Consider the following 19,980-nt stretch of genomic DNA (forward strand, 5'->3'; position numbering starts at 1 on the left):
GTGCTGGCTGAGCACTACTCACAGGGAAGCCCATGTCTGTGAGCTGTTTTATCAGACGGTTCATGATCCAGGCCTCATCCTGCTTGCTAGATGTCTTCATGCCCTTAGTAAATAAATGGGAGATTCCATTAATGGGCTGGTTTCCATGTTCATTGTGGTGAGATGTACACAAAAGAAATGGTAAGTGGTTTTTTATTAATAACACATGCTACTGAAAGATGTATTAGTACATTAATTCAGAAAGTATTGAAGAACCCTCCGAGCAACGCGACTACGATTCTCTTCCCCCAAAAGTGTAAAATTTTATCTCAGCTGAATAGGTGTTCAGTGTACTATTTAGTATTTGATTTGCTGGCCACTGAATTAAAGCCACCTTTGAATTTACGTATTTCATTTTAATCCTTGGCAGAAAAATATAATGAAATAAAGCTGAAATAGTACAACACTTCCTGAAAAACATTCCCAAAAACAAGTTTGCAACCTTGAAGTTAAGAATGTTACTCAGTGTATTTTCTTAAAAACAAACAAGAGCGTCTAGATAAACACCTTTAAAAGATCTCTGTGCAGCTTTTCTATCACAAAATCCTTAAGAAGTCTCTTCCTTTCAGTTCTCCAGAAAGTACCAAGGGACAAGCGCGGATTTGTTTTGGGCTGCGGACAGTACAAGAAACAACCATACTTGATCAAATCACCGGCCTAACTGTTGGCTAATGGAATAACAAACAAAGTGGCTAAATGCATTCCCAATTCCTTTAAGTTACAGCCTGGCCTTGTCCTGAAATAAAGACTGTGCAATGGAAAATTTCCTCACACAATTGTCTATGTTCTTGGTTGAGTGCAGCATTAACACAAGTTCGCTTTGTTCTCACACACACACACACCGTCCTCACAAATAGAAAACAGCTCTTTTTGTTCAACACCTCCATCACAAACTACTGTTTGCTTTTCCACCACCATGGCAAGTGTCTGCAAGCCCCCTTAACACCTTTTCCTCCTTCTGTTAATACATTATCATTTCTTTAGAATACATGGAAGCTTACAAAACTTAAAGAAAACAAAGGCAACAACAACAGAACTCCCGAAGCATCTGACATGCCTAAATTCAAAGATCTCCCGTTTTCCCCTGGAAACAAGGTAGGCTGTACTTGAACCACTGTAGTGGCAAGCTGTGCTTGTGTTCAGGTGTCAGAGGTCTAATTTCAGGTGTAACGCACCAGCAAATTTGTGACAACTTATTCTACAAACGTTATACTAATTCCACTCTTGCCGGAGAGTGTCTTTATTTTTGTCTTACCTTTTGAAGTCCTTTCTTCGGGGCATTCCCCCAGGAATTACAGGAGGAGCTGCTCTCTTGTGAAGCAGTGTTATTCCACATATCTCCTTCTTCATCTTCCCACTGACTAGTACTGAGATTCACTTCATCCCCACCACTGCCCCAGCCTTCTTGCATAGATTTTGAAGCTGGAGGGAAAGAGGGAGAAGAAAAATGTTATTCTGTTTCCAGAAAATTTTACAGAAATATCCTTTCGTGTCATATCCAGTGCGCTATTTTCAAGAGAGAAAGAGGTTCATCAAATAGCTTAATTGGCATTAAAATTATAAGAATGCCTTCTTTGAAGCTAGCAAAAAAAGGGAAAGTTCTCTAAATACTTTGAGAAGAAAAAATCCAGGAACTGCAAGTCCTGCTTTTCCCAGAACCAGTAAGATCTGTGGTCATGGCCATGCCACTCAACAAGGAAGCAAAGTATGAGCACACACTTGTTAAGTATTATTTTACTTTCAATGAATCTCACCATTTTACCTGACACATTCTTCCAAGAACAAACCCAAATTTCGAAGTCATTAATGTTCAGAAAGTCATTCCCACCTCGAAGAACAGAATCTGAAAGGAGCTTGTGGGCTGCAGGGAACATTTTATATTCAGTGACAAGGTCGTGTCACCTCAGACTGTTTTATTCTGTTGACTCTGTTTAAAGCTGGGATTACTCATCTTAAGAGCTCTCATTCCTCCTTTTATGTTTCTTGGGACTTCTAACTATGTCTCACTATGGTATTTTGCAGGAGTGAAACTCTAGGCAACCTCCACAGCCAAAACAGGAGTCTAAAGCAATTACTGTGGCCCTCTGGACATTCAGAGACAGAGGATATTGATCAAATACCATGAGTTAGGAATCACAAAGCAGGAAGTGGTTCAGGATGTTCCTGAACCTGGCAACAGTTTTAATGGCTGAAGAAAACACCCACTCCCTCAGTTTAACCCAACATGAGGTTGTTTTGATTAGTTGTTCTCAGGTGTTGCTTTTCCTACCAGAATCAATTCTATCTTGACTGTTCTCCACTGCTTCTCATCCCAATACAGGTTTCTTTTAGACACCAAGGGTTTAAGTCCTAGTCACGTTTTTCTGCAATTTCAGTTTCCTGCACCTCTACTATGCTGCTTTCCAAACACACAAAACTACTCTCCTTTAAATGTACAGATTGATGCACTATGTTTGTACTTTTTAATTCACTGAGTATTTGGAATAACGAGGTCTTGTGACAGCTAATGCAGTTCTGAGAATGAAATCATGAAGGCAGCCTGTGAGTGAAACGCACAGAAAAGCAGAAGTGGCAGAAGCAAAAACCCCCTGCCCTGCCAGGACAGTGGCACCCCTGTGTGTACCTGGTTTGCACAGTGCTGGGGCAGCAGCTGGAGCGTTTGTTCTTCCATAGGTCCCTGCTGGCTCAGCAGGATTCTCTCCCCACCCGGTGCCACTGCTGGGGGGCTTCCCCCACGCCGAAGTGCCATTATCAACTGCAGCAGAAGGGGAGGAGGGCTCTCCCCAGGAAGCTTCGCTCTTGGTGTGGACAGCAGGCATCTCTCCCCAGCCTGCTGGAGCAAGGCAAGGAGAACAGTGATGAGAGGAAAGGTTTCTTCAGCCAGTAATTCCAAAGAACTTTTAATTTTATTCAAGTGTTTCTCTGGAAAGAGCATGAACCAGTAAGTACACACAGTGATTCTAATTAAGAGTGTTAAAAAAAATCCCTTAAATTTGGTCTCAGGAGTTTTTTCTTAATTCAATACTAATGCCAAGTTGTCACACAGACAGAGGGTTTTTCTCCACAGCCAGAAGCAACCAGGCTGCCAAGTGAGCACCACACCTGGTCCCAAGGAGGAGCTGCTCACAACTGCCCAGGGCCGGCATTCCGGAGACCAGGACCCCAGTGTGAGTTGGGCCTTGCTTCACTGAAAGATTTCAACCTATTTTAATTCATTTTCACTATTTACAAACTACAAAATCCCTTTTTCTCATGCCCTGGCAGTAAGATGCTGTTTGACTGTTCCCACTTTCTATGAAGATTATTTTTGCTGAATGTATTCCTTAAAGCTCACGGTTACCTACCTATCCCTCATCCCTGACCCTCTACATTATAATAAATATTATTTTAAGGGGAATTCATCAAGACTGCAATTAGGATCCATAATCAAACCACGGGGAACAGCAGGTAGAAGCCATTGTTTTCCTACAGAGTATTACATTAACTCACTGAAAGACGTAAGCTACTCCAAAGAAACAGCCTTAGTCTGCCTCGGCTTGAATGTAATGAGCTTAAATCCATCTGACACGATTTTAGCCCTGCAGCTGAACGTGGCAGGAGCAGCCACAGGGCTCCTGAGCCTACAGAGAAACACTGACCAACACAGCAAAAGGTAAATTGAATTTACAACCATTGTTACCAGAGATTTTCTGGAGAGAGGACTTGGATCACAGATAGAGTACTTTTTAAACATGCACAAAAAACACACAACAAGCAAGAAAACAAAGTTCTTACAGACCCCTGACACTAACCTATTTTTCTATAATTGTAAAAAAAATTACATCCCATGACATGCCAGCTGAGATCTCAACAAATATTGTAAAATTCAGTTGGCTTAAAACTCCCACTGGTAATGAGGCTGTTAAACCAGGAACTTGTTCTCTTTTCATTGGAGATGAATGTTATTAAGATGAGTATTCTGTAAGTGAATGAGCAGATGCTGCTTTGCCACAGCAGTATTTCCTTCTTTTGCTCCACAATGGTATCTGTAAAAATACTCTGGGAAGGTTTGTTTCAAAAAGCAGGAACAACATTTTCTCCACAAACTGACACCCAGAATAGGTAGGCAGTGGCAAGGGAGCTGTGTCTAACAGTACCTTGAAATACACTGCAATAACCAAGCAATAATTCTTCACTGAGCAACAAGTCCTTGCAGAACTCACTGATTTCCACAGAATTCCAGTTACCAGAAACGGCAGCAACATCCATTGCCAGTAATAACTCAAACATTGCCTGGCTGAGAAAAAATTCAAATAGATGGGCCCAGAGCTGTCCATCGTTCCAGTGTTCCTGCATTACATATTTATTCTAGGTTCTATTCCTTACAGCCACTGCAGCTCTCTCAGACACTGATCCAAGTGCAGATGGCACAAGCCAGGGCCAAACTCTCCACTGGCATATTGCAGCTTCATAAAACTCCTTCTCTACCAGCAAGAGGCACTGAGTTTAAAAGCAAGCTCCTGAAACGACCCAAAACGTCCCTGTTTCATTCAAGTGATTTCCATTTGAAACAAAAATCCCATGGTTTAGGCTCGATCAACATACCTTATATTTCTGGTTATTTTAAGGTGTGTAAAGAAGATAAACTGGCAGATCCACAGATGTACCTAAATGAACCTGTACTTAACATGACAGCTTCCTTGGTGCTGCACCTGACATGCTTATTTCAAGGTTCCTGCTTCTATCTTCAAGCCAACTTTATTTCAGGGCGGCTTTATTTGAATTTCTGCCTCACTACTCAGGAGGCAACTGGCAGACAACTGCGTGTATTTAATCATATTGGCAGCTGAGAAAGATTAACTGCAGGCAAATGAAACAGAAAACAAAACATCTCCACAGCACCAACCAGACTACAGAGACAGTGCAGAGCACTAACATCTCCCTGACTTCATGCAACCTCTACTGGAAACTGTACCTAATTCAATTTATGAAATCATCCTTAAAACACAATTCATATATTAAAAAGCCAAAGTGTGCTGCGTTATAGAATAAAAACCTCAAAAAACCTGGTTCTTCTGTTGCTCTTCGCTATAAATTCAACAACTTTGACTAAAGGCCACAGATGTGGCGTGTCCAAATTATTTTAAGTGCTTTCAAATGCACTGAGCAGGAAATAATATGGGATTACAAATAATGGGGGAATCAGCCTTTACTAATAGAAAAGAATACAAGTACATAAAAGCAAACAAAATAAATCAACAGAAAGTTTTCCAAACTATCTTAATGGATAAAATTAAGAGCAGGAAATAAGTAAAAAAACCCTAAAGGTTTCTGGAGAAATAACCTGTGCACTGCAAAAACTAACCTGTCTGTAAATTCTGGAGCACTTCTCAATTGCAAACCTGTTTCCCTCTGTGTAAATACTGCTGTCTCAATGCTACTCTCTCTGTGCTACCTTTCTATGACTCCAAATGATTCTGTTTTAGGAAGTTTAAAGGTGAATAAAGTTACATTTTTGAATGAATGATGCAAAACTCCACACAGCTGTTGGGAAGGCAAACCAAAGCCTTTGAGTGGTCTCAAAACCTGAACCTGCCAAAGGTTTACAGAAATTCTGCTTGGAGAAAACTTAGTGTTTTCTAATGAAAATAATACAGATTTAGGCTCTCCTGGTAAAAAGATCCTTAAAACCTGCCCAGATCTGCATGGATGTTGTTTCGCAACAGAACATGCTCCACTTAAAGCCTTCTTTGGCAAGAAAGTGAGGTTTTAGTACTGAAGTTTTTAAACACTGTTAGAATTGCAAGAAATGAAAAGATCACAGTGAGTAATAAACACGGACACATTGGCAGAGCTTTGTTTTATAGAAATAAAAACATAATTAACATTGGGCCACGGCCAACAGGAAATCCTCAAGGGAAAGTGAAATGTTAACTAAGCCGTGGCAGGATGCAGTTGTTTTCCCTCAAAATAACCCTACAGCCATTTGGATGGCAGAAATTGTTTTCCTTCAAGTTGTTGGTCCGTGATAAATACCAGAGCACATGAATACAATACAGGGAAAGCAAAATATTAGAACCTTATCTAGATAAAAAAAAGAAATTAGGTAGAAAAGAAGTTGTTTACTAACTACACACTAGTTATTCTGAGTTTTATATATACATTCAAGAGCCACTTCCAACCCTTAACCTTTCAAATCCTGATTTTCTGAAAAGCATTCCAGTTCATCACTGAGCATTCAGAAAGCTCTAATTTGGGTTTCAGCAGCGAGATTGCCCTTGTGTGAAAATCGAGGGCAGCTCTCTCAGCATCACTTGGCTGCCCCCCAAAACCTGGCTGTTCATGGGCTGAGCACCCACCACAGGGTTTTTAGGTTTTCACATGAGCATCCTAAAGGAGCCCAAAGCTGAGCTGCTTTCAAATCCATTCTGATGGAAGTTCAAAGTAAGAAAAACACTGTCACGTGAGCTGCCACTCAGTGGCACAGGATTATAAAAGGAACAGAGATGTTTGCAGCTTTCAGAACTTAGACCCAGTTCAGGTTTTTAAAACTTAAGCTCCTTGCTCCCTAGTAACCACAAAGATCTTAATTTGTGCCCTACAACCCCCACAGGGAAGCCTGTGTTATCTTCTGTTGTTTCTTTCCTCAGCTGGAGAATGGTGGTTGGAACCCTGCCAGGCTCTCCTGACCTAATGAGAACAGGAAAGCATCAAGCCCACTCCTCAGCACTTGGAGGGAGGATATGATGCTGTTTGGGATCCAAAAATCTCTTTTAATCATTTCAGTTTGCAAAACCTCTTCTTGCTTCTTACTCCCCTTGTATCAAAGCTGCATGAGTTAGAAGTGCCAGGAAGAATCATGCACAAGTTAAGTTAGATTAAACCCCAATCTAACTCAAACCCACCAGCTTTCTGCTCATCTTTCTAAGTAACTCATCACTGCCTTGGTGCTTGGGAACAAGCTCCTATAACCAGAAAGGACTGTATCTATCACATTATCTATCCCTCTTTTCCCCCCCCCCCTTCTTTTCCAGTAGAAAATGAAACTCCTTAGAGAGTTCTTCATTTTCATCGTGTACCAACATCTGCTTCCCATCAATAGCTTTTAAGTTCTGCCTTCAAAGGACCTGGAGAACTTCTGGGGATGGGTGACAACTTGAATAACAAGACTGTAACTTGGCCTCAATTTCCAAACTAATAAAGCATAAACTTCAACCCCAAAAGGGACTGTTAATCCTTTGTGAACCCCTAACTAGGTGCCGTGCAGCAAAATTAAAATCCACTTCTTTGCTTCCAGTACGTGTGACTGCAACAACTTCCATCTGCACCAACACTTCCCTACTTACACAGAAACAGAATCCATGATTCCTTATTCATTATATTCCCTGAATGTGACAGGCAGAGCACGTCATGACCCATACAGATGACAAAGTGCCCATAGTAACCACGTAGTTCAAGAGTTGTAGGATTTTAGATGAGCACTTAACTGTGCCCTATGGCACAAGCTCTAATGACACAATCATGCTTTGCATGGAAATGCTGTACATGGAAAAGAACTGCTGCTGGATGAACTTGTGGATTGCAGAAGTCTCCTGGTTCCAGGATTCTTGTCTCCCTTACTGCAGAGGCTGGAAATGCACAGCCAAGTGGAGAGAGAACTGGAGTAGGAAAAAGAGTTAAACAGCACAATTCCAAAGTGCAGGTCCTTGTCTGCGTGGGAGGGAAAACATTCACCACTTGCTTCCCATCTTCTGGCTGTCCCAGATGGGAGGTGATTTGTAGATGTTTCAGGACTGTGTATATTTCCACACAGACCACGAGGATGTTGCTCTGCAGCTGCCATGTGCTGCCTGCACTGGGAAAATGGGGCCTCCAGCACTCCGAAGGGAAGTCACTGGGATCACCTGGAATTGTGCTGCTGCTCTCTGTGTGTGAGATAAGCACAGGAAAGGTCCCTCTCTGGCACGGTCTCAAGTAAACATGGGCAGAGCTCAAGACACAAGGGACTGCTCTTTGCTTCCATTTAGACAAAAATCCTTCAAAGTATTTCCATGTTTGGCCTTTATACCTGTATCTCTGTTTAAAGTTTATGGAGCAAAAATACTTAACATAAGGCTTAATTTATGCCTGCTACAACTCGATCTAAATTTTAATATCAGAACCGTATTTTAAATTGTCTCACAACTACTCATTTCACATTTTCTTGCATGCTGACTTAAGTATATTCTGAGAGCTGGCCCTGCTTATCTTGGAAATGTTTTTTAAAAAGAGAAGATAGAAGATTTGCTTATCTTAAAAGATCTTAGAATCCTTCTAACTCACATTTTTCAAGAAGCCCAGCACCCACTTTAACCTGGTCAAGGGGCAGCTTGAGCAGGTTGGTTACATGGGCATAGGCAGTTTCCTGAGTATATGAACATACTGCTCCAAAGAAACCCTTCCTTTGCTACTGTCCATTCTCCAAAGGAATCACTGCAGATTAACACCAGCTTTTAAATTCCATTTTCAAAATCTGAAGGGCTCAGGACCGTAAGTTTTCTTTAAACAAGGCGTTAATTATTTGAATAACGCTAACAGCACATTGCTGCGTATGAGCAGTTTTACAAGCACCAATGTAATCCTCCAAAAATCACTTTCATGAAAAACAAAACCTCACCCAAACTCAACCAAAAATCCACTTTCATGATACTTTCATTACAATTCAGGAATATGAATTCTTGTTTCATGGGTAAAGTTTTAAATATGGATGAAGTAAGTTAGTCACATATGTTGGGCTGACCAAGTACAAAGCCATTTCAAGATTTCTCCTTCTGGAGCACGTGTTATTTTATTAAAATAGGTGCCTTCTACTGTTAAAATATTTGACCAGAGTGGGGAACATAAGACTATATTTACACAGACATTAGAGCAAATTTAAATCATTCTGAAATATCAAAGCGAAATATGATGGAAATGGGAAAACAAATCCCACTTGGAAAAAAAACGTGGTTAAAAAGTCAGTACTTAGCCATGACCATGATGAAACAAAAACTTGGAAACAAAACTCAGATGGAGAATTTGAAAGAGTTCTGCATAATTACATTTATTTTGGAGAGGTCTGTGATTATGATATAGATATGGGCTGCTGGTGTAACTTTTATTTAAATACCTCTCTTTTAAGAGGTATTTAAATTTTCATGCATTTTTATTTCTTGCTGCTTGTTTACAACAGCACCTTCCCTTTGACTAGAAAAATTCCTAAATGCCTAAAAACGTATCTTTGAAACACAGCTGAAGTTAGGAAAACCTAACTGCAGCCACCCTGAATATTAACATCTTGAACCAGTCCTGCTTTTTGAGAACCACAAAAAATCCAGGATGCTGCCCGTGCCTGAGCCCTGAGGTACAGAAGAGAACCATTTCTTCATAAAAGACAACAAACTGGACAGAGAAACAGCAACAGCCTAAATTCATGCAACTGTTAACAAACATCTGTTGCCAAGAGATGTTTTGCAGAAAAGAAACAGATGCAGACTGTCTAAACACACCGAGCCTGCGCAGTGGGGACAGCAGACAAATAAGAGAGAAAACGTTTGCCAAAACCCCTCAACCTCTCAAATGGTTGAATTAAAAGGTGTTAAGTAACTGTGGAAGAGATGTTAAAATAAATATGGATCCACAATCTAAGAACCTACCACGCTATTGACCAAATACTGTTTCAAGCCTTTCTTACATTCCCTTGGGAATTTGTGTCAGCTTCCATGGATTCCGTCCTCAAGATAAGACCGCTTCAGAGTAAAGGAATAATCCTATTCTGTGATATAAATACAGGATTTCTACCGTAACACACAGGCAAGACAGACAGCATTCAGCAATTGGTACTGGTATCAAGTATCTCATAAACCCATTTAATGAAGTATTTCACAAAACTGTTGTCATACCTGGGCCAAGCAGCGGGGACCGGTTCGGCTGGGCACTTGACTGGTGCGATGGCTGAGGTTCAACCATGTTGGTGTTGATAATGGTGCTAGTGGTGGTGGTGTTGGTTGTGGTACTGCTCTGAATTATAGGATTATTTCTATCCCACATGTTTACAGTCTTGTTGTTGTTGTAATTTGGGTCGCCCCAAGCTGAGGTACCATCATCGATTTCCATCTTGCGGCGAATGGACGGTGGAGATGGCTCTTCCCAGCCAGTAGCCTCACAGTTCTCTTTTTGTTTGGCTGGCACTGGCCCACCAACCCACCCTGACCCCGTCTGTTTTACAGAAGCAGCTCCTCCCCAGTTACTCACATTGTTGTCCTGGGGTTTGTTAGCCCAATTTTGTTGGGGGCCTGGCTTTAAAGATTCCCCCCAACTTGTACCTGTATTAGCCTTGCTGTTTGTGCCATTTCCCCACCCACTGGTCCCAGACCTTGTGGAATCATTCCAGCCAGATCCCGATCTATTGTCAGAATCCCATCCAGATCCATTCTTCTTCCCATCACCCAAGTGTCCAGGAACAGATGATGAATCTGTCCAGTCTCCACCTCCTGAAGTCCAGCTTGGATTTGATTTCTGTCCATCTCCCCAGTTTTGAGATTTGGGTTTCTGAGGTTCACCCCAGGTAGGTGATTTGTCCTCCTGATTTGCGGTCCCACTCCAAGCGTGGCCGCTTTTGGCAGCAGCAGCATTATTAACAGTAGTAGAGCTTGCTGACTCTCCCCACCCCCCCGGGCCATTTGGTGCTTTGTTGTTATTGTCTCCCCAACCTGTATTTGTTGGAACAGCTGCCGGTGGAGAGTTGACCCACCCAGATACTGAAGAGGTATTTGTACTGTTCATGATGGACCCATCGTTCTTCCCCCCTGAGTTTGAAGATTGAGTAGCTGCACAACCCCAGGCCTCTGTTCCATTGTCATTCTTCCGTTCAGACCTTGGGGACTCTTCAAATTCCCAGGCAGTGTTTTGCTTTACAGGGGTCTGTCCCCACCCCGTATTGGACAGGACCCTGGGGTCAAGGTCATTTCTTGGCAACTGAACTTGCCCTTGGTCTATCATCCCTTTGTCTCTCCTCCTGCCCTCTCCAGCCCCCTCCCTCCCAGTACTGCCTTCATTTTGACTCCCACCGCTGTCGTTGCTTCCTTCACTAGCCGTGGTGCCAGATGCTGCAGCTTTGGCCCAAGAGTTCATTTGTTCATTGCCCTGCTGCATGGCAGGATTCGGACTGGTAACACTCGAGCTATCCCACCCTGTTGATCCTTTCCCATTGATGTCGCTATTGGAATGCTGGTTTGGGGGCTTGCCCCACTCCCCGTTGACACCGTTGCTGGTGCTGCGGTTGGGGTGGCCCCACGCTCCAGAATGCACACCGCCAACCCCGCCGCCGCCACCGCCCCTGCCCCACGCCAGGACCCCGGGGCCAGAGGGAGGCCCCGAGTCCCACGCGTTCGCTCCGTTTCCTTCCTTTTGCACAGCACTGCTGGATCCGTTTTGTTTAGCACTTAATGCTGAGTTCACAGTGTCTCCATTCCCCTGACTGAACCCAGAATTGCTGTTTCCTGTGGCAGGATTACCTGGGGACATCCCCCACACTGAACTGCCCATTCCTTCACCACTGCCCCCGCTGACTTGAGAAACCGCTGTTCCATTAGCACCAGGAAGGCCTTGCAGGTGGGGCGGGATGATGGCCCCCATGCCCACGGCCATCCCCCAGTTCGGCAGTCCGTTTGTCTGCATTGCATTGATAGGGTTTGGTGAAGAGTTCATGGGGTTAGTGTTATTTGGTCCATCAGTGTTAAGGTTCTGAGGTTGTACGCTGAAAGACACATTCTGAGAAGTGGACGTTTGTGGTTCTGTGCTCTCTTGCGGCAGCAAGTTTCCCCAGGCACCTAAAGTGCCTGTTGGGTTCCCATTCTGGTTGCCCATGTTCTGACCTATGGCACTGACTGGACTGCAAATACTGGAAGGGTTGCCTGCTCCCACAGTTCCTTCATGTCCAAGTACAGGCCAGGCAGCTGGATTGGCATTAGGGTTAAGGTTAAGATTAATGCCAGCATTTGAGTTGGAAGCACCCCAGCAGTTCTGACTTCTACCGTCTCCCATCATGTTGTCCATCTTTCCATCCCCACCACTGGCAGAGCAGTGAGCTAGGCCAGAGCTGGAGCCTGCAGCCACCCCCCACACCCTGGCCGAGCTGCCGTTGCCGTTTGCTCCACCAGCTCCAAGGGCACTCTGGTTAGAAGTGCTTTGGACGAGTGCTCCGTTGGCGCCATTATTGCCATTAGTTTTCTTTGTATGTCCAGTGAAGTTGCCTTGGGCACTCCCTGTAGCCATGCTACTGTTCTCTGAGCCACAGTTGGAGGCAGAGTCAGTGTCTGTAGTACATTCTGAGGCAGACTCAGTCTCAGCTCCGGTAATGGAAGGCCACGCTTCCTTGTCAGTCCTGTCTATTATCACTTTATCCCAGCTGCAGTTGCCTTCACTCCTGAAAGCGGGCTGCTGTCCCCAGTGGGAATTCTCATAATGGTCTCCCAATCCACTGTGGCTGAGATCTGAAAGGATCCAAGGTTAAAAATGAGTCCATGGTTCAAGCACTGCAAAAGCCCTCTATTAAGCACTGTTTTACATCATTAGTTGCAACACTACATTCTGCTAAAATTTAGAGTACATTCTCTAACATAATACAGCAGTTTACCTCACTACAATGGAGCACGAGGCTCCTATTAATTTGTTTGGGGTTTTTTTTTAATCTGGCAAAACTCACAATTAAAATAACTAAACAACTTCATTTTAGAACAGAGCAAGTGTTTTGTAGCCCCCAGTGTACCAGTAAAAATAATAAGCAGGCAATAAATAAGACCAAATACACTAATCTATGTGAAAAGTCTGAAAAGCAAATTTGGAAAAAAACCAGAAGAGTATCTAGCAGACCCTTACCATTTCTTTTGACTCAATTCTCATTCTTCAGAGAAACACAAAGAAAGAGCATCCAATAAAAAATGTAAAATGTCTGCCTGCCCTGAGATAGTACATACACACCCACATACAACACACTAAATTCATACTTCATCAAGGTTTTCAACCCTTCCTGTAAATAAAGAAACAAACATAGACAACAACTTTTACTTAGGTGCCAATTATAAACACCACTAACGTATATTTTAGCAGAGAACTTGGGATTCTCGAAATAACGGAATTTTGTCAAGAAACTTACCTCTCACAGGCTTTACTTGTGGTGTAAACATCATTTTGCATTTGTACACACAATCCCCTGTGTCCCCAGGCCAATGAAAAGTGATGCTGTGCCTTTTCAGCACTACTGCATCCTCCAACACAGACACTAACCCAAAAAATTCATCAAAAGCTCTTGAGCATCTGCTTGCTCACCAGGGTATGGCGTTAAACTGGAAGGCACAACACGTCTCATGGAAAGAGCTCAAGCTCTGGTCAAGATTTTGCATTTACTTTCCATGCCAACTGCTCTGTACAAGACTACTTCTCTTAGTTTCTTTTGATAGGAATTTGATAACAAGTATTTCAGTGTGATCCAAGGCATCTGTACAGGAGACAACCTGCAGAACAGCTCCTCTTAACTGCTTGCACATATCAAAGCAACAAATTTTGGATGTCAGTTATTTTTACTTGCTTTAAATCTGGCTTCTGCTCTTTGTGATTTGTGAAAAAAAAGAATATTTTTGTGGGGAAGATGGATGCAATAAATCTCCCAAACAAGTTGTTAACAACGAATGCCTAATATGAATTAATTTAAATCAAAAATCTGTTGGTGTGATTAGCTCCTTCAATTAGAGGTGTTCTGATAGAGCAAAAATTACTCCCAAGATCAGAAAAAGCTCTCCCTCTTCAGCAAAGTCTTGTTCACACATTTCACCTATTGCTTTTTAAGGTGATTACTTGATTGCCTTATGAAGATTTTGCAGGATGAAGAAGTAAAGTGATAAACCAACCCAGACTGCCTTTTTTTTTAAAGTTTAAATTAATTGAAGCAGAAGAAAGAATTGTAGAGAAAGGAAGGGAAAACATTCTTAATTCATCACCTGTCTTCTCATGATACCAGGAAAAGACCTAAATCACAGAAAGACCTAAATAATCAGAGAAAATCAAATGGTTTGGGTTTGAAGGGACCTTAAAAATCATCTCATTCCACCCCCTGCCACGGGCAGGGAGATCTTCCACTATCCCAGGTTGCTCCAAGCCCTGCCCAACGTGGCCTTGGACACTTCCAGGGATGGGGCAGCCACAGCTTCTCTGGGCACCCTGTGCCAGGGCTTCCCCACCCTCACAGGGAAGAATTTCTTCCATAGTAATTGACAAGTGCTTGACAAATCTGAAAGAATGTGAACGGAGCCACTTGGAATTACCTGGATTCCTTCTTCTACATGCAATGGCTGGAAAGGAAGAAAGCATCCTGTTATTCCTCTATACAGCCAACTGCTCCAGCACAGAGCTAAGGAAGCATGTTGAACATTTACCTGGTGATCTAGATTTGCTACACAGGTGTTAAACAGAGACCAGAATCCCAGATAAGAGAGGGAAGGGGAAGGCAGGCTGTGAAATTACTTAAAAAGGGTCAGCAGGGTCAGAGAAATGAGCCGAGGCACATTCTTAGCAGAGTAGGAACAAACAAAGGGGAAAAAAAGCAGTGGCAGGCCAGGCCAGAAGATAAGAAGTTCAGGCAACCAAGGAATCAGATAAGAGGAGTTATACGAGATTTTTTTCAACCCTGTGGGTGGTGCGGCTCGGAGCTGCGTTTGAGCCTTGACAGAAGGATTTGAAAGTGGCTGGAAATACATTGTTCCAATGAAAGGCCTTGTCAAAGCCCAAAGCTCAGCTCCGTGTGCGGGTGCTGGGAGAGCGACAGCGCTGCCCGAGCAGAGCCGTGCAGGGCAGGCTGGGGAAGGAGCGAGAGCGCCCAGGACGTCTCCGTACTCACAGAAACAGCACCTTGGTCGACAAGATGAGAGAAAGGGAGCTGCTTGTTTAATCATTTCCTTTCTCCTCTCCCCCAAAGATGGTGGTTAAAGCAGTGCTCAAATTTAGGAGCGCTTAGGAGACAGAAAATAAAGGGAAGGGGTGGGATTGAAGATGACAACACAGCTCAGAATGACTGCTGAGAGGAGGGAGCAATAGAATTTGTTAAGTAAGAGATCAGATTTGGAGGAGCAGTAAGAGAAACAAGAAGAAAATTATGAGGGAGAAGAACTATAAAACTCAAGAGACGGCCATATTAAGAGTAGGAAACGGCCAAGTGCCTGGGCTTGGCCAAGCACAGCTACTCCAGGCAGGATCCCACCAGGAATGCGGGGCTGGGAAGTGCCACACGTGCAGCTCCAACCCCTGGGCTTCCCAAGGCTTTGCAAATCCAGGTGCTCCCTTTCCTGTACCATTGGCACAGTCGCTCTTCCTGAGGTTCAGATGATTCCCTCAACAGTAACTACGGACTAACCTGAAAGTGGTGACTTTGGTGGGGATTACAATAATTCCGTGTAGGGGACATGAAATCAGCAATCCCCCTCTGGAGTAGCGGGTCCCTGTGCTGCACCTTCCCTGTTCCAGAGGCAGCAGGATCCTGCCAGTGCCTTCCACAAGTCATGGATTCAAAAACCAGAGAAGGAACCATGCAGTAACCTCATAGTATCCAACACCCACTGGAACAATCGGTTCTACCACCAAAGGCTGCTGCCATAAAGCTCGTAAGCAACAGGAGAGATGAAGAGAATGGAAAAAAAATTCACAAAATGAACAGAAACCTGCAAAAAGTGGGACTTTGTTGTCAGACAAACCAGGAGTACAGATCCTGAAGAAAGTAAGTTTTATATTCTTGTCTCTAGAAGCAAATAACAAAAAGACATTTTTCCATTCTAACTAAAAGGGGTTTGCACCTACAAAATAAATAATGAGTAGCACAGTCTTGCTTACTCTGTAAAGACCTTAAATATTTGGGAAAAATAATGAAAGCAAAATATTTTATATGATTACATCTAGAGAACTTTTCTGTTTGTTTGGGGATTTTTTTTGAAAATGCCGACTTCCTCCAACTTTCTAGGAAACTAACTCTTCACAGAAATTCCTGGTATTGTCTTTTCAAAGTTGTTAAGACTGAAATGGAAAACCCAGTTTAAAAATTCTTAAGAATCGGTTCCTCCTTATTTGTGCAAATATGTGAAATTAAAGTACTGAGTCCACCAGAAGCATTTCTATCCCTCCTCTGTGAGCTGAGCAAAGACTGTAAACAAGGCACAAGGAACAGGAACCACAGGTATTCCGTGTTAGCAAATCCTGGTGCTGGGACACCACAGAGTGAAAATGAGTTTTAAATTAATACTTTGTGTTTCAAAATCTTAATTATGCATCTTTTATAAAATACAGTTCCCCTGATCAACAACATTTCTTCGGCCACCAGGAAGGAAATATTAATTGGACGACAATGGCTCAAATTTGTTTTAAACAAGCACAGAACTTCTGTCCAACTGCAACCATACACATGACCTGAAAAATGCACAGCTCTGATCAATATAACCAATAGCATGAGGGGTTGTTTTGTTTTGCGTTGCTGGTTTTTTTTTCAATAATATCCTTAATGGGGTGGGAGGAGATTGCTGGTGTTATCACATACTGTAGCCAACATACTTGACCAGCTTCAATTCAGTACTTATTAAAAACAGAAAACATTTTTGGCTGTGTTGGGTAATGAATAATTAGTTACTAAATCAGTTTAGTGTTTACATAGATTATAAATGCAAAGTATGAGTAGAGTGAAATGGGAGAAGCTGTTGCATGCATTTCTTAGAAAAGCAAAATACTTTGCCTGCACAAGCAGCTGACCCCAAACTTCCATCCTCCTCTGAAAATGTCATTTACAATCACATTTAATTTTTTTTTATTCAACTGAATTAAAAGCAACTGTATCTTCATAGTTTCCATTGCAGCAATTATTTCAAATGCTACACAGTAAAACCCTGTTTCCCCAACTATAACACAGCATTCAGCTGGCTTTGGAACCAAAGGATGGACAGGGTACGAAACGGCAAAGTCTGGGATAAACTTTTTATGGAACATTATTAATAAATTGTGCTCACCCCATTTTAAATCAGATCTAACAGTGACTCCTCTCTTATTACTTGTTTTATTTTTCAGTCCATGTTCATCACGTAACAACAAGCAGACCCCCTGGCTCGCCCTGTGCTGCCCAAAGGACAGATGACAGACGGTGCTCTCTGCTCTGACATGCAGAACACAGAAAAATCCCAAGGGCCACTGACAGTCCCACTGGGGATTTTCCTTGGCACACAAAGGTTGGTGATCCTGAGCAGGAAGATGAGAAAAAAAGGGCAAATTACTTTCTCCCCACTCTCCCCCCCCAGTATAATTTTCAATTCAACATGAGCAGATCTTTCCAATACTATAAATGAGTTTTTCCAAATCTAAATTAAATAGGAATTGCCAGGAACATTTTAAGTGCTAAATCAAATGCAGCCTAATTTCATAAAGAAAACATGACCTAAGCATCTATTCTGAAGCACAAAATATCACAAAGCAGAAAATTTGGGCATTGTAGTGCTAATATTTCAGGTTACCTGCTGCATCCAGCTCTAGGCATAGAGACAAATTTGAAAACTGGCATCTATCTGAAGCCCCTACAAAGCTCACTCACAACAAGTCTCATGGATTGAGGAAGCTGAAATCTTGCACAGCACACATAATGTGGAAAGGCAGAAAAGAGATGGAAGCTTTGAATAAAGCAGCTTTATTTATTTTAAAACTAAACCATAGCTAAGCCCACACGGGGGAAAGCCTGTTATCCCCTTTTCATTTTCTGCACTACGACATTCGAACGTAGTTCCTTTCCTCTGATGCTGAAAGCTTTCAAATGCATTAAGAAAACAAGCAAAAATAAACATGATTTTTCATTATTAGTAGAGATTCCACTAAATGCTACCTCTCCAACACAAAAGCAGCAGTAGAAAACACCAAATCATTGCATTTTTCTGCTCAGTGCAACATATCTTTACAAGCAGCTCGCTGCGAAGACGCCATTTTATCAAACCTGAAACGCAGCCAAAAGCTCAGGACGCTGTGCTGCTGCTCTCTCGCTGAAATGTTATGTAATAAATTGATTTAACAGAAGCAGATGCTATTTTCTCAGGGTTAGGGTTACTTTCTCCCTTTCTTTGGCTCTAAAAAGGGCTGATGGGTAATAAAATACCTGAAGAAAGGAGCCGCCCAACCATCCTAGGAGACGCTACATTGTGTGCAGAGCTGTTTCTACTCCTGCCTCTACGTTCTCCGGGGCTCCCGGCTTCAATATGTCGGCTGTGTACAGTGTAAGCCTCATCCTGTAGAGCTGCCAAGAAAATCTCTCAGTGCGAGCGCGCGCCCAGACAACCTGCGAGCTCGGCCGGGCCTCGGCTGCACTGGCTATGGAAATGCCCTTTCCACGCACAGCCCTCCTCCCCCTTCCCCTCGCTCCGCTCCTCGGCTCTAGGTGAAGGTATCAACAGAGCAGGATTTTTAAGCTTTGATTATCTAATTGCAGCTGACACTAAACCGATCTTCCTTCCTCTTTAAATTCTTTCAACTGTCACAAAACATTTTCACTTCAGGACCCAGCTACAATTAGCGCCCGTAGCTGCTTTTCTGCCGCTTTTGAAAGTCAGCCAAGAGAAGACGCGGGCGCTGCCGAACGCCTGCCCCAGCTCCTGCCTGGAGTCCTCCTTCCTCCTGCCCCAGCTCCTGCCCCGTGTCCTCCTCCCTCCTGCCCCAGCTCCTGCCTGGAGTCCTCCTCCCTCCTGCCCCAGCTTCTGCCTGGAGTCCTCCTCCCTCCTGCCCCAGCTCCTGCCCGGTGCCCTCCTCCCTTCCCCAGCCCCATCTCCTGCCTCCTGCCCGGTGCCCTCCTCCCCTTCCCAGCCCCATCTCCTGCCTCCTGCACGGTGCCCTCCTCCCTTCCCCAGCCCCATCTCCTGCCTCCTGCACGGTGCCCTCCTCCCCTTCCCAGCCCCATCTCCTGCCTCCTGCCCGGTGCCCTCCTCCCTTCCCCAGCCCCATCTCCTGCCTCCTGCCCGGTGCCCTCCTCCCTTCCCCAGCCCCATCTCCTGCCCATCGCCCTCCTCCCTGCTCCAATGCCAGCTCCTGCCTCATCGTTCTCCTCCCTGCCTCAGAGCTCCTTCCTTTGCCAAGCGTCCTCTCCCCTGCCCCAGCTCCTGCCTGCCGCCCTCCTCCTGCCCCAGTGGCAGCTCCCAAGTCCCAGATGTACTCTGGACTTCTGCCAAGCCCTTAATGACTTCCCTGCCTCTATCTAAACCAGCTCTAAGTGGCAAACGCGAGCGCATTAATCAGCGGCGCGGTTGTTTATAGCGGCAGGGAAGAGCTGCCCGAACAATGCGGCAGGAGCGGGCGCTGGCTGCGCCTGCACAGCGGGACCGACCATCTTGGAACACCCTGGGCCGGGAGCCTCGGCTCCCTGCGAGGCACAGGAACATTCAGAGTGAGCAGAACGGGGTCAGCTTTGCATTTTTAGGACCTAAAAGATCATCACCAAGTCCGAGATCGCACGCAGAGGGCTTTTATCAGTGCACCATGCAAATCTTGAAGGCTAATTCACACAAACTTCCAGCATGTCCAACGCACTCCTTTACAATTATTTCCCCTCCTACCTGCCCCAAATACATATTAATGGCGTGGTAAATGGGGCACATTTCAAATTTGCTGTTTCAGTTCCTGTCAGTGGCTCATCAGGGCGGTTTGGCCCCTCTGTGCTGGATCTCACACCGATGGCTCTTTACAGCTTTGGCCACGCTCTCAGGGTCGCTGCTACTCCACACCGAGGCACAATCGCTGCTGCTATTCTTGGCTCGAGAACTGCTCCACTGAAGGACTCCTGAAAATAGTCGGTTTCCTCTTGACAACATTTATTCTCTGTTTCTCTGCAATAGTCTCTGAATACTGGTCGGGTTCAACCTCATTTCAGAAACAACAGATAAATGA

General features: G+C 43.9%; 1 protein-coding gene across 9 annotated transcripts in view; it reads right to left on the reverse strand.

Moving 5' to 3' along the window:
* TNRC6C (trinucleotide repeat containing adaptor 6C) overlaps positions 1-19,980 on the reverse strand; it is a 98,400-nt gene that overhangs the window by 24,621 nt on the left and 53,799 nt on the right. For 4 of the 9 annotated variants that reach the window (XM_069032852.1, XM_069032850.1, XM_069032851.1 and 1 more), the window contains exons 5-8: positions 9,939-12,530; positions 2,663-2,872; positions 1,295-1,461; positions 23-103 (exon numbers count right to left, since the gene is read on the reverse strand). In XM_069032852.1, the coding sequence (XP_068888953.1) occupies positions 23-103; positions 1,295-1,461; positions 2,663-2,872; positions 9,939-12,530 (3,050 nt within the window). Of the gene's footprint in view, positions 1-22; positions 104-546; positions 652-1,294; positions 1,462-2,662; positions 2,873-9,938; positions 12,531-18,202; positions 18,386-19,980 lie in introns of those variants that run through there. The other 5 variants (XM_069032844.1, XM_069032846.1, XM_069032849.1 and 2 more) reach the window with 3 other exon arrangements.

Source organism: Aphelocoma coerulescens, chromosome 18 (genome assembly GCF_041296385.1).
Source record: "Aphelocoma coerulescens isolate FSJ_1873_10779 chromosome 18, UR_Acoe_1.0, whole genome shotgun sequence".
Taxonomy (NCBI): Eukaryota; Metazoa; Chordata; class Aves; order Passeriformes; family Corvidae; genus Aphelocoma; species Aphelocoma coerulescens.